We start from the raw sequence: 15810 nt of genomic DNA on the forward strand, positions 1-15810 counted from the left end.
AACCTATTCTAAGAAGATCCTAACATTCTTTATCAGCTCGTCCTCAGAAACCCATCAATGAAAGCTTCAAAGGGTCTAAACATTGCACTTCTTAAAACATAGAGAAGACAAACAGGCTGTAAATTTACCCCAGAATTATTGCCAAAACCTCATTTGTAATATGTCTCTTTCATTTACTAATAGTTTCAAGAAAAGATGTGTCTTTGACATTTCTACCTTCTGATAAAGGATTTAAAAAATATTTTTTTCTGGATTCATTTGCAACGATCTAGGCTGGGATTCAGTGACCATGTCTTATTTACACAAGTTGTGCAATGCCTGCCAGTTATCTACACTTTATCTTATCATTCACACTCTTCAGCTCAAAATTCTGTCCTCTCTGCTTCTATTGTATCTTTGTCAGAGAAGTGAATATTCATATAGGAGTCTCTTGAATTATTCTTTAAAAAGTTGAAAAGGCATGCATTGCATGTAAAGAGATATCATTAGGTCCAGAAAACTTTTTGCTGACTGGGAAAACAAAACAAAACAAAACAAACAAACAAAAAAATCCCAAAACATGAAAAGGTCACTTCGTGGAATTTAGCACCTAGCAATGGAAGCCGAACGCTGTAAGGGCTATACCACTTACGTGCAGGTAGTTTCCGTAGATAAGTCCTCCTTTGCTGGCTCTATTCACACCAGTTTGTGATTTGTCGTCTTCACTGCCTTCTATGGACAATTTTTTAAAAGCACGTCTACAGATTACATAAGTGAGGAGAAAAACAGGAGACCTTGAGAAATCATAATAACTAACAATTTGAGTGATCAAAATTCTCTTACTGTTTCTAAAGTTTTTAACAAGAGAATATGGGTGACAATTTTCAATGCTTTTGAAATTCAGAAATTGAATCGTTCTTACTTGACATTTCTAAGAGCCTAACCATACTTAAAACAGAGGTAAACACTCACCCAAAGTTGTTTCCTAAAAATGGGCACCCACTCATGGTGAAAACGTACTGTCTGAGAAGCACCGAGGTTTGACTCTGAACAGGTGATATCGCTGACCTTCCCAGATAGTCTATGGGGCGAACTTTTATATACCCTCCTCACTCTGCACCAGCCAATCAGCTTTCTCTGTGTGCTCTTAGGTAGGCTGTCGTTTCAACTGGTACAGAAGCTGAACTCTGTAAACTTTAGCGTGGATCTGTGTTGGGGACAGTTTGTTTGCTAAAAAAAAAAAAGTGGCTATTCTGCCAAACCAAGTCATTTGACTAGCCAAGTTCTGCTTTTATATCCAAGATGACAAACATTAAATAAAACAATGGAGGCTAAGTTTTAAAAAAAAAAGACACTTCATTTATTTATTCCAATGAAACATTTGGCACAGCAATTTAGGATATATAATATAATGAGCTTGTAAAATACAAACATTTATTCTCCCAGTCTCATATTTGTATATTCTTACAAGTGCTAAGCCAAAAGCTGAACCTGGGTATCTCTGGGAAAAGAAATCAATTACATAACAGAGGCACGGGACATGCTCAAACCACATTTCCATCTCTTGTTCACTGTGCTCTGGCCTGAATCTCATCTGATAAATTACCAGTGGTTGGGCTGTTGTACTGTATTATACTGGAACTTACATGGACATTGTTAATTTACTGCTTATCTGTAGCATAGCAGTTATAGGACACTGAGAGTCATCCACACGGGAGTGCTTTATAGATAACATAAAAACAGTAATAAAGTGCCCCCAATTCGAAACAATGTTGGTGATAAAATATTTTTCCTAGAAAACATAATTTATTTGTCCAAGTTCTAAACTGTTGCTTTAAAAACCACTGAGCTAGGACGGGAACCCCATCACCCTGTCCTTGATACTGCACTACACTGCTACGCACTAAGAACTACACCGGCAGCCAGCATTTCCCACGTACTTAACTTCAAAATGGTCAGTTGATGTCTAATTTGCCAAAGTAATTAGACGTCAGAAACCTCATTTTTAGTCTTGGCTCTGCCACGGATGAATTGCATGCTATGGGAAAAAGTGATTTAACTTCTATACCTATCAACTACCAAAAGAAATGAAAGTGTTCAAAAATGATCATGGCTTTGAAGATCCCAATCCACCCTAAAATTTTGATTTTTATGACTATAATAAATTATAATGTTTAATACAATCTTACAGAAAAATAAATAACATGAACATGCCATATGATAGAGAGAACTGGGAAACCATCAACACCATCCCCTAGACCTCTCCTATTTCCTTTGGGTTTTTACGGGTGACTGGCCTTGCTCACACAGTGGGTAGGGGGTGTCTGTAAAAGAGGCAGAGTCACTTTCTTAGCGCCCTGCCCACGGTGTCTCGAAGCAGAAAATGTTTAATAACTTCCCTTTCAACACATGCTTGTACAACTTGGTATGTATTTACAAAGAACATAGGCAAATTATTTATTTTACTCTCTTTAAGCCTTTTAGGCTGAGAAGTATTCTTCCTTTATTGGTAAACATACTAGTGAAAGAAATAAGGAGATGTTTTTTCATTACAAATTAGAAAAATTAGATATTTTCAAAGCAGCATAGTTGTTTTTTTTTTTTTAAAGAGGATTCCACTTGGGTTTTCTAAGTAGTGTCAATTCAGTGGTTAACCTAAGCAACACAGGCACCAATTACTCAAGATTTGAATTTAGTGCATCAGGGAAATATAAATTAGTATAAGAAAAGCTTGTTTCCTTCAGCCAGGAAAGTAACTGGCAATGCCTTGAATACATATATTCTCATTAATTTTTGCAATCAAAAGTATTATAAAATTTATGACTGGTTATATAGAGAGTGAGATATTTATATACATACACACAAAATGTTGCCACTTGGAAACCAATTTCTCAATGCGATGTTTACCTCAGATTGAGAAATCTTTCTTCATGATCAGGTGTAAAACCTTCATAACCAGTATAGTCTTTGCTGCCCCCAAGATATTTTATATACAGATATATTTTACACAGATCTCCCCGAAATATACTTTAACTCAAAGACTCAAATTTATTCATTTTTTAATTTTTTTAACATTTATTCATTTTTGAGAGACAGAGACAGAGCACGAGCGGGGGAGGGGCAGAGAGAGAGGGAGACGCACGATCTGAAGCAGGCTTCAGGCTCCAGGCTCCAAGCTGTCAGCACAGAGCCCGACGCGGGGCTCGAACTCACTGACTGAGAGATCATGGTCTGAGCCGAAGTCTGACGCTTAACCGACTGCGCCACCCAGGTGCCCTTCAAAGAATCAAATTTAGCGATGACATCTTCAGGCATTAAAGCAGATAAATACAGAACCTACCAGTACAAGGCAAGGATTTGTGGTAATTTCAAATCTCACTATACACCCTTATGCGCGTACACATTAATTACAGAAGGAATATGCTAAAGGCAATATTGACTGATAAGCATTCTTAGAAGACATGAATCATGACCAATTCTGGGCCTAAAACAGATTCTAGAAACCATATAATCTGTTTTAGGAGTAAAAATACCTAAAACCTGAGAGATAAGATGACTTCCCCCCCTCACATATGTCATAAAAAATATAAAAAATAAAGACTACTAAAACCAAAACCTATATCTCTTGTTCTTTCATTGTGATTTTTAAGGATAGGATATAGAGAAGTGAGCTTAGGAGATGAAATGGAGGCCAGAATTAGCAGGATCTCGGGTTGGGCAAAATTTAGAAAGTGAATAGGAATTTTCTTTTTCCTTCAGCCATCACCATATTGGTTTCTATAAAAAAGGCTATGTGAACCTGTTCACCTGTTACAGAATGTTCCATTTTAGTCTTTTGAATAAATAAATAAATAGAATAAATGAATAGAATAAAGAAAAAATGGAACATTCTATAACAGGTTATAGTCCATAATATTCCTTAATATTATATGGAATATTCCAATATATTCCATAACATTATTCCATAACCATCAAAGCTTAGAACTACTGCAGCTTCTAGCCCTGCCCTGTACCCACTGTTCACATTTTTCTTAGTCAACATTGTTAAAGACTGTTAAATTCTGTTAAAGACAGAAACACTAAACCAAGAAGGGAGTTCCCATGGATAAATGCTCCAGCATATAATTTTTCAGAAGGTAGTTCTGAAGGCACTCTGTACCCTTCGCTAAACCATCTTGGAAGAATCCCAGTTATTCAGGGCATCGACCTCACTAATGAATCCCTTGGCTTTTCATCTTTCCCTTCCTGTCTCACACTCCTGTTCTGTCATTATTATTCATGGGAATATCTCCCAAATATGTTCCCTCTGCTCAAGTCTCTGTCGCAGGCTCTGCTTTGGAGAAAGCCTAATTAATATATAGATCTCTTAATTCATCATGAGATCTAATACATTTAGGAACTGAAATGAACAGCTACTTTCTTTGTTTTTCAAAATGTTTTTCCTTTCTAAGCAAAGAAGGTTCTGTGAACATAGCAGCCATCCAAGAGGTCATCCATTTGGTCGACAGAGTGAATTACCTTTTGCTGTATCAAGACGTCATTTGTTGTTGATGTTGCTTTATTGTTGTTGTTAGTGCTTTGATTGATTCTCATAGATGGCAGCCTGAGGAAAATTAAAACCCCTTAGCCGGGATTTAAACTTAGTTATACAATAGAAGCTTTCCAAAGTCAATCTCATAAAACTCAGCTACAGCCATCCGTAAGTAATATTTGCTCAGGTATTATTATGACAGACCCAAGAAAAGGCAGGCAAGAAACTACTAGGATGCCTATTTCAAGGGAAGGGGTACTTGTGATGCTAATTAAGGATCAATTAAGAGATTATTTCTTCCCCTGTATGGATCTAGGAAGACTAGTTCCCAAGGGGAAAGAATATTGGGAGATGTGTTTATATATAAGGTGGCTCTAAGCCATTTTGTAAGTAAGAAAACTGTTGTGTCTCACACAACAAAAATGGATCAGAAAGGAGTCAGGAGCTAGGTGACTCGTGTTCTCCTGGGCGATGGAGTGTGATCTTTGCGGAGAAATGCTAATAGATAAACTCATATTGTCATATTTTGCATATTTCTTAAAAGCCATGAATATCAGAAAAATAATTCTATTGCTATTTCAAATGTCAGATGTATCATTTTTCAAACACAAAGTTATAAAAACCGCTTTTGTCCACTATTGATGATATTAATTTGTTGTAAAACTCCTACATTTTGGACATTTATTCCTTCTCCAGGTCAAATTTGATATATTGCCATTTGAAATTGGTCAAAAAATCCTGTTTTTTATTATATAACTTTACAGAATTCTTTTAGATTAAGTGTAGTATTTATAAATGAAAACCCACTTTAAAATTGTATAGTACAAATTGTACAGAAGCACTATGATATATTCTTCATAAATAAGTTTTGAGGGGTGCCTGGATGGCTCAGTCGGTTGAGTGTCTGACTTCGACTCAGGCCAGGTCTGATCTCATGGTTCGTGAGTTCGAGCCCCGCGAGGGGCTCTGTGCTGACAGCTCAGAGCCTGGAGCCTGCTTCAGATTCTGTGTCTCCCTCCCTCATTGTCACTCTTTCTCTCTCAAAAAAATAAATAAACATTAAAAAATTAAAAAAGAAGAGTATTAAAAAATAAGTTTTGAAAGTAGTAAGAACATATTTTATAATTAATCAACCAAATAAAATCAATGAAATGATGAAAAAGCTTAATATAGCCATAGTACAAAGTTTGGATCATCTGAAATTTTAATTTTGATAAGTCCAAATGGTTAAATACCAGCAATTTCATATGGATCATCTTATTATTACTAAAGTAATACTTAATACCATACATTAAAATACCATCAAAGGGAGTTTCGAGTCAGGAAAATTTGCAAAATGCTCAAATAGACAAGTCTGTTCTTCGAAAAGAAATAGCAAATTCTGATGCTACTGGAATAAACTTGTATCTTTAAATATTCAACAAAATTGGCATAATGCCTGAATTTATTAGGAGAGGACAGAAGACTTCACACTCTTATAACAGATTATGTTATTTTCAGATTTCATTCCCTGTCACTTTCCACCCAAATGTCTTATAATAAATCCGAGCCTAGAGACTAAGTTAGAAGAATCTTCTAAATTCTCATTGCTTAGAGTTATCTCCCTGTCCCCCCACCTACTGACCTCTTATTCATTCTTTAAAAAAAAAAAATTTTTATTTATTTATTTATTTTGAGAGACAGAGAGAGACAGAGCACAAGTGGGGGAGGGGCAGAGAGAGAAGGAGACAAAGAATCTGAAGCAAGCTCCAGGCTCTGAGCTGGCTGTCAGCACAGAGCCGGACACGGGGATCAAACTCGTCAACCGCGAGGTCATGGCCTGAGCTGAAGTCAGTTGCTTAAGCAACTGAGCCACCCAGGGTCCCCTAACTCATTCTTTTTTTTTTTTTTTTTAATTTACATCCATATTAGTTAGCATATAGAGCAACAATGATGAAAAGCAGATTTCTTAATGCCTCTTACCCATTTAGCCCATTCCCCTCCCACAACCCCTTCAGTAACCCTCTGCTTCTTCTCCATATTTAAGAGTCTCTTATGTTTGTCCCCCTCCCTGTTTTTATTTTATTTTTGCTTCCCTTCCCTTATGTTCATCTGTTTTGTGTCTTAAAGTCTTCATATGAGTGAAGTCACATGATATTTGTCTTTCTCTGACTAATTTCGCTTAGCATAATGCCCTCTAGTTCCATCCACGTAGTTGCAAATGGTAAGATTTCATTCTTTTTGATTGCTGAGTAATACTCCATTGTATATATATACCACATCTTCTTTTTAAAATTTTTTTTAATGTTTTATTTATTTTTTTGAGAGAGAGAGAGACAGCATGAGCAGAGGAGGGTCAGAGAGAGAGGGAGACACAGAATCCAAAACAGGCTCCAGGCTCTGAGCTGGCTGTCAGCACAGAGCCCGACGCAGGGCTTGACCCCATTAACTGTGAGATCGTGACCTGAGCTGAAGTCGGACGCTTAACTGACTGAGCCACCCCGGTGCCCCATATACCACATCTTCTTTATTCATTCATATTCCATTGTATATATACCATATTTTCTTTATCCATTCACGCATTGATGGACATTTGGGCTCTTTTCATACTTTGGTTATTGTTGATAGTGCTGCTATAAACATTGAGGGGTGGATGTGTCCCTTTGAAACAGCACACTTGTATCCCTTGAATATAGTGAAATTGCTAGGTCATAGGGAGTTCTATTTTTAATTTTTTGAGGAATCTCCATGCTGTTTTCCAGAGTGTCTGTACCGTTTTGCATTTCCACCAGCAGTGCAAAAGAGAACCTCTTTTTCCGCATCCTCATCAACATCTGTTACTGCCTGACTTGTTGGTTATATCCATTTCGACGGGTGTGAAGTGATATCTCATTGTGGTTTTTATTTGTATTTCCCTGATGATGAGTGATTTTGAGCATTGTTTCATGTGTCTGGATGTCTTCTTTGGAGAAGTGTCTGTTCATGTCTTTAGCCCATTTCTTCACTGGATTATTTGTTTTTTAGGTGTTGAGTTTGATAAGTTCTTTATAGATTTTGGATACCAACACTTTATCTGATATGTCATTTGCAAATATGTTCTCCCATTCTTCTGGTTGTCTTTTAGTTTTGCCGATTGTTTCCTTTTCTGTGCAGAAGCTTTTTATTTTGACGAGGTTCCAATAGTTCATTTTTGCTTTTGTGTCCCTTGCTTTGGAGACACGTTGAGTAAAAAGTTGCTGCAGCCAAGGCCAAAGAGGTTCTTGCTTGCTTCCTCCTCAAGGATTTGGATGGCTTCCTGTCTTACATTTAGCTCTTTCATCCATTTTGAGTTTATTTTTGTGTATGGTGTGAGGAAGTGATCCTTAAAACACATTTCAAATAGCGCTTCCTCTTTCTATGATACCTTAGGTGACAATAATTACTTCCTGTTCAGTGATTCAAGAGCCGATTTTTATATTTAAATTCTTAACATTTATCACATGTATTTATTATCCATGAGTTTTCTGCCTGACATCCTCCCCAGGCTTTATTTCCTCTAAACAAGGAGTACTGTGTGTTCTTCCCCTTGAATCTTTTGCATCAAGCCAGGTAAACAAAGACACAACAACTTCTTGACAAAAGTGAATGTCATCTTTTCATCACTCTTCTTTCAGCAGAGTCAAAGACGAATTTAGAGTTCAGGGATCAAACAGAAAAGTGACTTATTGACAGTATTGAGAAACATGAGACGGAAAAACATGGATAACCGATGAAGGCAGTCAAAGAGCTTTGCTTTAAAATTCTGAAGCTCCGGGGTGCCTGGGTGCCTCAGTTGGTTAAGTGTCTGACACTTGATTGCAGCTCAGGTCATGATCTCATGGTTTGTGAGTTCTAGCGCCACATTGAGCTCTGAGCTGACAGTGTGGAGCCTGCTTGGGATTCTCATTCTCTCTCTCTGCGCCTCCCCCCACCCACATATTCTTTCTCTCTCTCTTTCTCTTTCTCTCAAAAATAAATAAACTTTAAAAAATCTTTAAATTTTTTTCTTAAGAGTAATAAAATAAAATTGTGAAGCTTCAGGTACTGTGTGTTGCATATTTATATTTAATCTTTGCATACAGGCAGGTCAGTAAGTCAACAGTTTGCTAAGCACCTTCTCAGTAAAAGTTGTTCAGGTGCAACTAACTGTCTTCTGGGCATTTTGAGTTCTCATGAGTTCGAGCTTAAAGTGATCATTCCCAAATAATTGGCCAATATTTTTTCTGAAATGATTTGGACAGATGGATAGAGAAAATTCAATAAAGGATAAGGGAAAAGAACTGTGGTTTTATAACATCTTCTATATGCCAGGCATTGTACTAGAGCTGTTCCATAGGCTCATGGATTTAGTCATCTGATACCTGAGACTACCGATGCCGGTACTTGACAGAGCCAGAATATAAATGGAGGTCACTCTCTCTGAAGTCTTTTCTCTTTCTCCCACATACGATTACAAGGCTGCCTTGTAATTCCCAACTGTTAGACTTCAGTAACATACTGAGACAATAATAGAAAATATATATAGGTCCTTGTCCCCCAGTTCCTGGCACAGAGTTTTTGAAACTCTTGTAATTTCCTAAGTGACAAGAGCATTAGGAACATTTCTGGTTCTAAAATTTGGTCTCTGACCCTAGTTCCTGATACAACACCTGAAAACTTTGTCATTTCCTATGTGAAAGGAAAGTATTCAGTTCTATTGAGGTCACTTTGGGTGAGGTTCTGGGTGGATCCTCAATGAGGGACAGTCACCAGAAAGAACAAGCTATTATTAGAAGCTTGGAATTTTCAGTCCTACCCCCCCCCCATTCTTTTGGGAAGGGAGAAAGGCTGAAAATAGAGTTAATGATTGGTAAAGCCTATGTGATAGTCTCCATAAAAGTCCTAGTAGTAAGAGGTTAAGAGAGGTTCTGAGCTGATGAACTGGTGGAGGTGTGGGGAAAGTAGCTCACTCAGAGAGGTCATAGAAACCCTGAACCCTTCCCCAAATATCTTGCTCTATGTGCCTTTCCATCTGGATCCTTATCTATATTCTTTATCATGTCCTTTCATAACAGGTAAACCTTAGTAAATGCTTTCCTGACTTCTTTGAGCCACTGCAGAGTAAATTAACTGAACATGAGGAGAGGGAACCTCCTATTTGTAGCCAGATTGGACAAAAGTTGCGAAGAACCTGGGGACCTACTACTTGTGATTGGCATCTGAAGTGGAGTGAAGGCAGTCTAGTGGGGCTGAGCCCTTAACTTGTTGGATTTGAAACTATCTCCAGTTAGATGGTGTTGAATTAACCAAATTATAGGAGACCCAATTGGTGTCCAGCTTCTTTTTTCCTTCCTTTTAAGTGCCTTCTCTTCTTGTCCCTCCTATGTTTTTAGCTGAGAGCTCGTAGTGGCCTCTGAGCCCTGTTATTCTATGGCAGAGACCCTGCCTGTAAGGGCTACTTCTTATGTTCCCTGTAGCCTTTCCCTGGTGGAAACATGAGTAGCCACAGTCTACTCTCCAGCCTCCTATCTGCTTGATCTGTGGTTTAATTTGCTGCTCACCCTTTGTCTTGCTCTCACCTGATGTCTAGGTGGGATTTTAAAGTCTTCACTGGTGGCAATGACTAGGGGCAGAGAGAAACCCTCCACATGTTTGGTGACCAAAAGTAAAGTGTTCTGTGTAAAAGTGAAGGTGGAAACCTGACTTTTTCCTTTTTATATACTCTTACTGATTCTCCTCTTTATCAAAGATTAAGTTCCATGTTTTGCATTGCTATAAATCTAAGAATACCTTCAATTATCTTACACAACAAAAAATCATTTTTATTATCATTTAGTTTGACGTTGATTTAAACTTTTATTTAGTGATGTGACAAAATTGAAATATCCAGAATCTGACCTTTATGACAAATTTACTAGCTGTTCCAGGAAGTAAGGCATTGGTGAAAGAATAAGTCTAGTTCCAAATTTGTGTCTATTTAAACAGTCAAATTGAAAGAAATATATCCAAAGTTAATAAGATAAAATAGCAATAGAATACCCAAAGACACATATTTCTGATGTAGAAATAAGTGCTTAGTGTTTTTTACATTTTGTTTTATAGAGTCATAGGTATAAGGATGTTTATATCTTGCATAGAATTTAAATTTCAGGGCAAATTTATAAAAGCATAAAATAAAAGTATATATCTAATATATTCAAGTCCATAAATCTAACTTAATGTTCCATTGAAACTGTGTGGCCAGTCAAAGTGTGGCTGTTTACACTTATGTCATTGCAGGTCTTTCTAAATTTTGCTTGCCTACAATGAAAGGGACATGTGATGCTTAATTCTGACAACACTTTTGTCTATTCATACAATTGTTCCAACAGAGCACAGAGATCACATCTGGGTTTTGCGTAATATAAAAAGCCACATATCTTTTAAGCTCACCTGTATTCTTATCTCATTTGCTTAAGACAATTACAAAAGTACTGGGTAATGGATGATGACTTGAATATACACATGAATGCATAGCTTCTTTTCTTGTGTGTGAATTTAACCGAAGTTTTCTCCTGCCTACATAGAAAGCATCTTCAAGGCTAGGAGAGGGGAGAGAGACTTCTCAATAGCCCTGCCTTTTTGCTGTGGAACATCCTTGCCATGAGTATGAAAGAATGTCAGCTAAAATTCTGAAACCAAATAATGCAAAAACATTCTGTTTCGTGAGAATGAATAACTTATTTTCAATATATAATTACTCAGCATTTTGATATGCTATTTTCAAATTTAAAAGATAAAAGAATAATGACGATGCCATTGGTTGAAGTTTTTTTCAAATTACCCATTCTACTTCAGATATTAGGAGAAAAATCATGTGAATCTGTTTTTAAAACCAGTTCTGATTAAAGCAAAGTCTGTTCTTTTCTGCTCCTCCCAAACAAACAAAACAACAAATGAAAACATATTCATAAGAGATATCTATTTAAGTGGCCAGCAAAATATTGGCGAATTTTAGCTACGCACATCTTAGACCAGCCCTGTCTCTATCTCACATCTGATAGAAGCCATAGCCTGATCTCATTCTACTTTCTTCTCCAGCTGACACCAAAGTTCTGTTGTACCTTCCAAATCAAGCCACTTGGCTTTCAGTCTTTAACCTAGGCAACTGAGAAAAGGAAAGCCCAGGGAATTTCAAAATGTTAACTAAATGCAACAACTAGTAAAGACAGAATTGAGACAGAGCTATCTAAAAGCCTCTTGGCTCAAAGGACACAATGATCATCCCCCTATATTACATTGCTTCTCTAAAAGGAGACTGAGTTGATGAAACAGAATATATGCAAGTAGTTGGTACAATGTGGTTATATATTTGTTTATACTCCCCTTATTCCAAAAGGGAAAAAAAAAAGACTGAGGCACTAAAATATACATTCAATGAACATGAAAAAAAAAATGCAGCTACAACTAGACAGATAAAGAGAACAGGTCAAGAGGAAAAGGAATGTAAGAAAATATGATTCAGCCAGAAATGAGATTATCGTGGAAGCTGTAAAAATCCAGGCAGGTGTTAGAGATGGGCCAAAATTTGGCTGTAAATATGAAGAAGGAAATTATATAAGTACTTGATTTATAGTCCTATTAAAATAACGATAAATCAGTTCTTGAGGAAATCTACAAACAGTTCTGGTAATGAGACAAAGACAAGTTTCCTGTATTTAGAATAAGGATATGACCTAGAATATGGATGAAGGTGATAGTTGGATGGCACTAATATCAATCAAAAGATATTCTATTGAGGATTATGATGGGCCTAAATTGCTTAAGAAGGTTTATTAGTACACTTCAGTTTTAACTCATCACTTTGGTGGGGGATGGCCTGGAACCAAACTTCTCAATGATTTCATAGGAGTAATAGAAATAAATGTTGTCATCAAATGCTGGCTGTATACAGCAGGTGCAGGCACTGCATGTCTTCTTAAAACCTTTAAAATTGCCAAAGTGCCTGGCAAATCACAAATTTAGGTGATTCTGCTTTAAAAATCCACAGAAATTTACCAAAGAACCAGTATTATATGATAAAATTTGGAACATCTTGTACTGAAAATCCTAAATATTTTGTCCCTCTCATCAAAATCTTGACAATTTAACCAAGGGACTTTACCTTGTCTTGTGCCCTATGTGGTAAAAAAAAAATAAATGAAATATAAGGAGAAGCAGTGTGATTATGCAACCAGTGATTGATGACTGAGTGTGCTGATTTTCGTCCAGGAGGCAGGGGTGAAAAGTGACGCTGGAGTTTTCACTGGGGAAGTAGTAGTCTCATGCCAGTGGAAGAGGGAAACTGAGTTCTTTCTGTGCAGTCTCCCATGCTACAGTATGTGATAAACACAGCCTTACAAAATGTGTCTGTGGGATGCAAAATAAAATGGATAATCTCCCAATTCTTTCCTTAATTCCTGAAGATTTGTTTGAAATCCTTCCTTTATCATGATGTCTTCTCATATGGAAGCGAATTCTTCTGATTCCAGAAGGTCTATTATTTATAAAAAGACATCTGACAAATGTTTGCTTTGTCTCTGCACTTATAGAACAAGTTAAAGGGCGCCTGGGTGGCTCAGTCGGTTAAGCACCTGATTCTTACTTTCGGCTCAGGGTATGATTTCACGGTTCGTCAGTTCGAGCCCAAGTCCGGCTCTGTGCTGACAGCAGGAGCCTGCTTGGGATTCTCTCTATCTCCCTCTCTCTCTGCCCCTCCTGTGCTTATGTGCGCTCTCTCTCTCTCTCTCTCTCTCTCAAAATGAATAAATGAACTTAAAAAGAAAGAAAGAAAGAACAGGCTTTAATATCCTCCAGAGAGCACAATAACTTTTCTTACTCATGCCAGACACTACAAAGTTATGTGAATTTGATTTAATGATATTACATGATTGATTTGATTATATAAGAGGTTTTTTTTTCTTAATGATACTAAAAGACAAAAGACTGCACTTATTTGAGGACAGAAATAAGTGATATTTTTCTATGTAAAAATTAGGAACCTATGCTTGAAATTAAAATTATCATCAGTCTTTTAACATAAAAACTTGTACAAGTCATTCCTAACTGACAATATGGGCTAATACAAAGCAGTGATTGCTAACCTGTGTTGAGTTTACTCTGTAGCAGACATGTTATCTTATTTAATTCTTGAGACAAGACTGAAAACACAAAGTGATCAGAACAGAAAGCTTTTATACCTTTTGGACAATAAATAAATAAATAAATAAATAAATAAATAAACAAACGGAACAAAGGAATTTGGACAAAAGAGTATGGTGAAGGAGTAACTAGAAAGATAAAAATTAGGTTAATAAGGTTTGTTTGTCAATTACTGTGGTTCCTTTTCTGGGCTGATAAAAATCTATTTCCAGGAAAATGAGAATTCATTTCCTGCCGTTTAGCAGAAAAGGGGGCATCTTTTCTGCTTGTACTGCCTTTTGATGGCCTTCTGCTTAATATCAATTTCAAGTCAAAGAAGCATATTTTGAGATGACATGTTCTGGTTTCCTTCTTCATTGACTAAATGATCATTTGGTTGGTCTTTGTATTTTTATCTAAACAGGTATTTAACACACATACACACACAGACACACACACAAACACACACACACACATACACCAATCTTATTCACTTAACTATTCTTTTCAAAACCCTTTTTTTTTCTTCAGGAAAGAGGTTATATCAAATTAAAAAATATACATGTTGTAACGACATGTTAATACAAAAATACACCAAATCAAAAATGAAAGTTACTAGAGGCCCACCTGCCAGAAATAACCAATCATTAAGTTGAGTTTTATACTCCCTGAAGTTTCCCCTGTCCAGAAAAACAATTGTGTTTAATGTTATAAATTTAGGCAAAGCTTTCTTTACCTCTGTTGAAAAATGGAAGTATGTATATGAAAATGCCCACTATGTAATTCTTCAACCTCAGCAAAGACACATTCATATCCTAAGAGCAGTAAGCAAACCAGTGTTTCTTGCTGAACCTATTATTTTCACTCAACTGGAAATCTCCTTTAAGGATACTGATTCCCAAAGAAGATCTCTTTCTAATGGCCTTAAATACAGTCCACTTGCCATTTGCTATTTCTTCTCCCTCCAGCCCTTGTTACCATGGGGAGGGACAGAAATTCTATATACTTGTTTTCAGACTATTCTTCTTTCCCTATAACCTCCATTACTCTTCACTGGTGCTACTACCTGCTGACTCTTGTATCATCCTTCTTGTTTCTCATTGACTTTACCTACCTGCTTATAGCCTGTCACTCTCTTCAAAAGTTCTCCTTTGTTAGCTTTTTGGAATCTTCGAATGTATAGATGATCCTACCAACAGCTTCACCATTTAGTTCCCTGAAATTTCCTCCTCCATGGTGGACCTTGACCTCCGCTGTCTCTTGGCCAGTCACTGGTGCAGTGATCACCCAGACCCACACCACCATGGCAGCAGCCATTAGCCACATGTAGCTATTGAACCCTTGAAACGTGATTGGTCCAAATATGTGAGGGTAATGTGTACATCAGATTTCAAAGACCAAACACTAAGAATGGAAAATGTCTTCTTGGTAAGTTTTATGTTATCACAGGTCAAAATAATACTTTTATTTACTATGTTAAATAAGATATGTTATTAAAATTAATTTAACTGTTTCTACCTTTTTACATCCACAAGAAAATTTTGTACCTGTCCGGTACTTGTGTCGGTACTGAATTCACTTAATCAAAACCGTGATCCTCAAGTGGATCATGGCTTTTTGCATGGCTAGGGAGTTATTTGATACATCCCCAGACCATTCATTCTATTAATTTTCACCCCTCTTTTCCCTCCTCTACCCCTTTTTCTACTCTTAGTTGATGATTCTGATTTCAGTTTCACTGAAACATTTGAAACAATCAGAGGAGTATTTCCATTTTGTGCTCCTGTCCTTTACCATAAATGAACCATCCACACCAAACTTTTCACTTGTAGATTATATCACGATCCATCCTGACACCTCAAGAACTTTGCTCCATCAATTATGCCTTCTTTCTCCCATATATTTGCACATTCACTCTTAAATGCATATCTATAAGAATGCAAGCACAGTGTTATTTTTTAAACTTATGAAAATTTTTGTAGACCACATTTTGCATGTCAGCACTATTTTTAATTTGCCCATTTAGTACTAAAAATCCTCAGGAGAGCTCTTTGTACATGCTATCTCAAACTTTTCTTCTTCAATTCTGATTTTAGCCACTGGAATATTTATCCTCCATTCTAACTCTGCCACAGTGCCTAGCTCAATATCAAATTTCAGGCCTC

At 36.8% G+C, this 15810-nt stretch overlaps 1 protein-coding gene across 1 annotated transcript in view; it reads right to left on the minus strand.

Moving 5' to 3' along the window:
- The window catches only part of TDO2 (tryptophan 2,3-dioxygenase), a 31742-nt gene extending 16771 nt beyond the window's left edge, over nt 1-14971 (minus strand). Inside the window, exons 1-4 of the mRNA XM_039218739.1 lie at nt 14839-14971; nt 14273-14325; nt 1626-1699; nt 632-737 (exon numbers count right to left, since the gene is read on the minus strand). Of these exons, the coding sequence (XP_039074670.1) occupies nt 632-737; nt 1626-1699; nt 14273-14325; nt 14839-14971 (366 nt within the window). The remainder of the gene's footprint in view (nt 1-631; nt 738-1625; nt 1700-14272; nt 14326-14838) is intronic.
- Between the last annotated feature and the right edge of the window lie 839 nt (nt 14972-15810).

The sequence above is a fragment of the Hyaena hyaena genome, unplaced genomic scaffold (assembly GCF_003009895.1).
Source record: "Hyaena hyaena isolate Hyena2069 unplaced genomic scaffold, ASM300989v1 scaffold_773, whole genome shotgun sequence".
NCBI lineage: Eukaryota > Metazoa > Chordata > Mammalia > Carnivora > Hyaenidae > Hyaena > Hyaena hyaena.